Source organism: Trachymyrmex cornetzi, unplaced genomic scaffold, assembly GCF_001594075.2.
Source record: "Trachymyrmex cornetzi isolate Tcor2-1 unplaced genomic scaffold, Tcor1.1 scaffold647, whole genome shotgun sequence".
NCBI lineage: Eukaryota > Metazoa > Arthropoda > Insecta > Hymenoptera > Formicidae > Trachymyrmex > Trachymyrmex cornetzi.
The window spans coordinates 135,346-141,345 of NW_017299967.1; the positions used below are offsets into that span (position 1 = coordinate 135,346).

Here is a 6,000-nt window from a genome sequence, read left to right on the forward strand (position 1 = left end):
ATCGTGGCAATAACGATTAATTATCTCTTTCTTTCTCGCAATAACCTGCGATAACTCTATATTTCACGGTGGAGAAAATACACTCGTGCGACTCGCGGCATGTACAGGCGCCTGGCAACAGGTTGTAAAAATATTTTAGAGCGGTTACGTATTCGCTTGACGCTGATTGCTGACACTCTGTCGTTATCTTAATCACAAGCTCTAATACTGTTACTGGCACACAAGTGCTATCATTGCTACTACCAGTTGCGACCTGTGATCTTCGTCGCGTTAAATATCATCACGGTTATTATCGGTGCTTTATTATTATCATTACTTGAGTAATTGAGATTACTTACGAATAGGAAAGAGAGTTTCATTATTTTTCTCGTTTGGACAGAGATATAAATATAATATCTTGAAATGAATAGCGTTACTTTCTCCGATAAGATATTTGTATGTATCAATATATCTCTCTTGTATGTGACAAGAATAAGAGCATTTAATACTGACGACTGACGAATCAATTAATACCGCTCCCTTACTTCAAAAGTGATACTCTTTATTTAAAAAATTAAGTTTTCCAAAAAAAGAGAAAAATTATTTTTCAACTTGACAGAAAATTATTGACAAATAATATTGGCAAAAAGAATATTATTTTTAATATGATTCAAATATTATTTTTGTCATTTTTATTTATCAATCCTTAAAAATTCCTTTTTGAATTGTGACGATTTTAAAGATTTTTTTAAATCATCCCTTTTAAATTGTAATGATTTTATTTTATAAAAAGATCATGATTTTTGATGAAGTTAAAAATTAATTTGCTTTTAATGATTTATAAAGTAACATTTACTTAATACATTCGTTATAGAAATGCTTTATTGTTGTAGAAATATTTTCATATTTTCAGCAAATTTGTTATTTACATAGTTATGAAAATGAATGAGATTATTGAAAAACCACAAAATGTTTAACATTCATTATCACGAAGCAAGTTCGTATTCAAGTTGCTAACTACTCAAAGTATATGAGAAAATACAAAGAAAAAAAGTAACAGAAGCTGCGAATACGCTGTATCAACAGGGAGACAGTCAAAAGAAATATCGGTGTTTAATATTCGAAAGGAATAAATCTCCAGCTTGACTTTAGACTTTTTGTCCGTTTTGTGACACTGACATCTCGATGTGTTTTAAAAATTTGCGTGAACAAAGCTCACGCTCTGCCGGCGCCGTGGATCCGATTCCTTCACACCAGTATGCATTTGGCATTGACACGTGTCTGAAATCAGTGAGTCGTGTCTGCGATAGCGCTGGCTTTTTCCCGCCGTAAGTCGGTGTTACGTCGAGCGAGGCCGTTCCATGATTGCTAATCGGACGCGCCTGATAAGATTCGCGCGAACTCGAGCACCCGTATTACCGATCTTCAATTGGGATGCATTCAAGTGGACGGTCTTTTAATCAACAATGTTTACCTATACTGTCGTTCGTAAATTTGGAAACGCGATTTTCTTACGAAAAGTTAAATATCTCAGTAAAGAAAAAAATCGTATAAAGAAGTTTTCAAAAATGTATATAAAAATATATAATATATTTTAAAAAAGATATATATATATATATATAAATGTTGTAACTTGATGAAGTGTCATCGGACAAAAATTAACGAATGAAGCCGGCGACACGATGCTTTTTTCCCTGCTGGATTGCTAACTGGATTAGAATTTTCCGTATTGGCTGCGGTGTTGAGCACAGCACCAGCTCTTTTACATATTATATTAGCGACATAGTCTCTTAGTGATATTGTCACCAAATTTTTTTAATCAAACCTCACTTAACGCCAACGCATATAGATATGTACGCGAACATCGAATGATATCATATTTCAAATTATACATACATTATTGCAATGTATGATAACCATGTCTGCAAATAAAAAAAACATTATCAGCGTTATCTTTGCACTTCCTCTGCTATATATGTCGTGTGGCATTACGCAATTCATTACGCTATCGAAATCCTAAGAAGCTTAAAATTCTTCGCGCAACGTTATCTGAGCGATATATAGTTTATTTCGCTGTAAATCGTTTAATTCTACAATTAATTGTAGATCTGCGTTCCATTTGATGCTCTCAATGCTTATGAAATCATTTAACCCTTGTTTATCAAATAAGGACAAATAATGCTCGCGAGCGTTATAAGTGCCAATGCACTTTTAGACATTATGTATTTTTCATTTCCTTAATTCCCAAATATAACTTTCAAGTACGTTTCATTAAAATTTTCTAATGTTATATGTCTTAAGGAAAAGAAATATGATGGTATCATTCAATGTAATTACATATGCACGAAAATAATTGAATGACTGTTTATTGCGAAAAATATTCTGTAGCTGAAGTTACATTTTTTAAATACATTCTTTACTTAAGATACTTTAGCATTATTATATCATTATTCGATTAAATTTAATTTGATCAATTTAATTTGTGGTATTACTATTCCCTAGCAGCTATATAAAGCTAGCAGGACCAAATCAGCAGAATCAAATCGGACCTATTGGAATTTTTAGTACTCATTTTGTACTAAATGAATACTAAAAATTCCGATAGGTCCGATTTGATTTTGCTGATTTTGTCCTGCTACCTTTATAGAGCTTATTCCAGCTTCAGTTTAGGACTATGTTTCAACACCGACTGTATTCGGCGCACAGTTTGAAGAACTGAAAAATGTATTTAATATAATTCATATAGATCATCAAAATCCTGCCTTGACCGTATTTGGCGCTCCTTTATTTGTTTGTGTTATTCACATAAGCGATCTAATTTAACTTATTTAATTGGATAGCTCTATAAATTTTAGAGATTTTTGACAAATTCCCTGATTGATTTCTTTGATGTTGGATAACTTGTATGTTTTTTTAACTTGAAATGATTTTTATACGGTGCAAAATACTCTCTCTTTTTCTTATAACCCAAAGCACTTTACGTATTTTGTGCCATCCGAAATTAACTGCAAATATTTCCTTTAAACGGACTTAAGGCGTGACCAAACTTTAAAAGGCCGTCCGCGTTTAAAGATCGACAAAAACGCGCTCAATTTCTCTGATTGCACGATCGTATTCAGTACACCAGGTGTAGGCATCCTGGTTGTGGGTTCGAGCAATCGCGAGTTAATCGATCATCAGCGACACGTCCAGCAAGACGAATGGGCGAGCGTGAGAGAGAGAGAGAAAGGGAGGGTGGGTGGAGAACTCCCTATTGAAAGGACGGGGAAGGAAAGACACGTGATCCAAAAGAGAATGTTTACATTCCAGGTCACCTGATTACACGAAAGGCATCTTCCAGAGCATCGGCTTCAAGGAGTTTCACACTTACCTCATATTACCCGAAAAGGAACGTGCAAGCGAAAAGGTAAACAACGAGCATGAAATGATTTGTCGATACAAACTATACGTCCGCGATTATCTTTCGCCTTAGCAGCTGTTTCAGCTGAGATCCTCAGTTATTTTTCTGCTGTTAAAATGCACCGCGCGATTTGCAATGTAATCTACCTCGCGGTCATATCGCGATATCTTTATCTACGGTCCTACGTTTTTTTTATTTCTTTCTATTGCACGGAATACTCACTGTACATCGCAGATTTTAACATGCTTTTCCGATTTTAATATCGCAAAACCATTCGCGAGAACTATCAGAAACTGTCGATCCCGATGACTCGAGATTGCATCTCTTGTACAATTATAAAGGAAGAAGAATAAGGTATAAGGCGCAGGTACAGAAGATATGTCGCGTTTTAATGAAAATTGAATAATAGACAACTACTATTACTATTTTATAACAGACTCTATTTAGCAGGATTATTTAATTAAAATAAACAAATTAAATTGTTATTAAATATACTATTTAAAAATCTATTTAATAATAGACAACTTATTTTACATTTTGAATACGCATTACAAATGATATCTTATATTAGCATGATAATTTTCGTATTTAAATTTTCGTTCACACAATTTTTTTTATTTTTCGTCACATAATAAAATTATTACATCTATAAAATCGACGAACAGAAAAGAATTATATTGTTGTACAATAGTCTCTACTTTACGTTTGAGAGAAAACTAATAATTAATTACTAAGCGAAGAATCGATATCTGATTAAATTTATGCAGGGAAAAAAATTACTGCAACAAGGAATCGATGATTTAAAACTCGTCACGAGGAGGTACGCAAAGAGACAAGATAAATGGGTGATGAACAGATTGATTCGGCGTAGTGATCGACAGGTAATTCATTTATATACCTCGCCTTATCATTAACAATATATATGTTCATACTGTAATAGCAATTTAATTGAAATAACTCAATTTATCTCCGCTGCAAATCATTTTCTTCCCAAGAAATGCATAAGTAACTAAATTGAGTAAAGTATTAAAGTAATTAAATTGAGTAAAGTATTAAATTGATTAAAGTATTAAGTAAATTATACGACCGCTTTGCTTTTTTCGAGGTTCCTCCTGTTTATTCTTTAGATTGCACCGATGTGACAAAATGGGACAGTCGCGTTTTAGAACCTGCAGCAGCAATCATTTCCGCAATATTGCACGACGCAAAACCTGAACAACAACCACTAAACGAGAATTTCGAGAACCAAAAGACTACTGATAGTAGTACAAATATATATAACTATTGCAAGGTAATAACAAAGATTTGATCATAACTGATTACTCTCTGCAATAAAATTTAATACACTATAGATATATAATTTTTTAAACAATATAAAAATTTAATTGTGAAGAAACACAGTAGTTTCTCGCTACATATCATGAACAGCACAAGATTGGTCGTATCTTTATGCGAGCCGACAAGTTGCAAGCACCCAAGATTATCGTTTAATTAAATTTACATTAATTTTTAGATAAGCGGAAATTGTGCAAATCAAGTTTTGTTAATATTTTTTCAACAAAATTCTGTCAATGCTTTTCAATCTCAAAATAAGATCTTTTTTGTTATATTAGGTATGTGAAAGAGTGTTCGTTGAAGAACATCAATGGCAAGCCCATTTGAAAGGCGGAAAACATATGAGAGCCTTAAAAAAGAAGAAAAAAACTGCTGAGGATACACAATCCCAGGAATGTCAATTGACTTGCACATGACAAATATCAGTTTCGCTATGACATTGCACGAACATTCGTTTCTGCGTTTATACCAAGCCATTAAAACTGTGATTGTCCACATTATATTTTATTAATAATTACCATGTAAATAATTTAAAAAAAATAAAATTTTCTCTTAATATGTTGAATCCTTATTACCATCTGTAAGCAAATAGGAATTAACATTATTAGCAGTAACTTATTCGCTTATTAGCTATCGATAAAACAGGTTTCTACCATGTCTGTAGTTAATAATTTACTTTTTGATGATATTTGCAAACCGACAGTACCTAATTATTTGACATAATATGCGTATATCTAAAAAGATTTCAAATATATCTCCGTTTAAAACGTTTTTAATATTTTTCTATGTCTTAAAGATATCTTTAAGATGTCTAAAAGTTTTCTTTTATAGAACATTTTTAGAGCATATAACAATATAGATATATATTTATTTGACCGATTGCAATATTTTATTAATTAAAAATTTCTAAATTTATTATTTACTGTACCTATAAACAAATATATATGTAGAATTTCATTCAAATGAAAATTTTCCGACCTACAAAGTTTCGTAGACAATCCCATTATAATATTTTCTGGATACAGATTGCCAAGAGTCGGCGAAATACTAACATAAGGTAAGTCATCGAGTAATAATCAATAATATAAATCAGGGTTGCTACAGGAAATAAATTTTAAAATTCCCTGACATTTCCAGGTATTCCAGATGAAAATGGAAAATTTTCCAATATAAAATATGTAAATTTTAACACATTTAAAGTCAAGAGTTGTAGGAAAGCTAGCCTATATTATTAAAAACAACGCAAAAAAGACTTAGTAGCATACTAAAATTTTGGGTACAAATCA

The 6,000-nt window shown here is 32.0% G+C and overlaps 1 protein-coding gene across 1 annotated transcript in view; it reads left to right on the forward strand.

The window, feature by feature from the left end:
* Nucleotides 1–5,183, forward strand: part of LOC108767103 (tRNA dimethylallyltransferase, mitochondrial) — a 102,497-nt gene extending 97,314 nt beyond the window's left edge. The window contains exons 6-9 of the mRNA XM_018516799.1: nucleotides 3,289–3,385; nucleotides 4,147–4,260; nucleotides 4,485–4,670; nucleotides 4,993–5,183. Of these exons, the coding sequence (XP_018372301.1) occupies nucleotides 3,289–3,385; nucleotides 4,147–4,260; nucleotides 4,485–4,670; nucleotides 4,993–5,130 (535 nt within the window). The 3' untranslated portion in view covers nucleotides 5,131–5,183. The remainder of the gene's footprint in view (nucleotides 1–3,288; nucleotides 3,386–4,146; nucleotides 4,261–4,484; nucleotides 4,671–4,992) is intronic.
* Nucleotides 5,184–6,000: the final 817 nt, after the last annotated feature.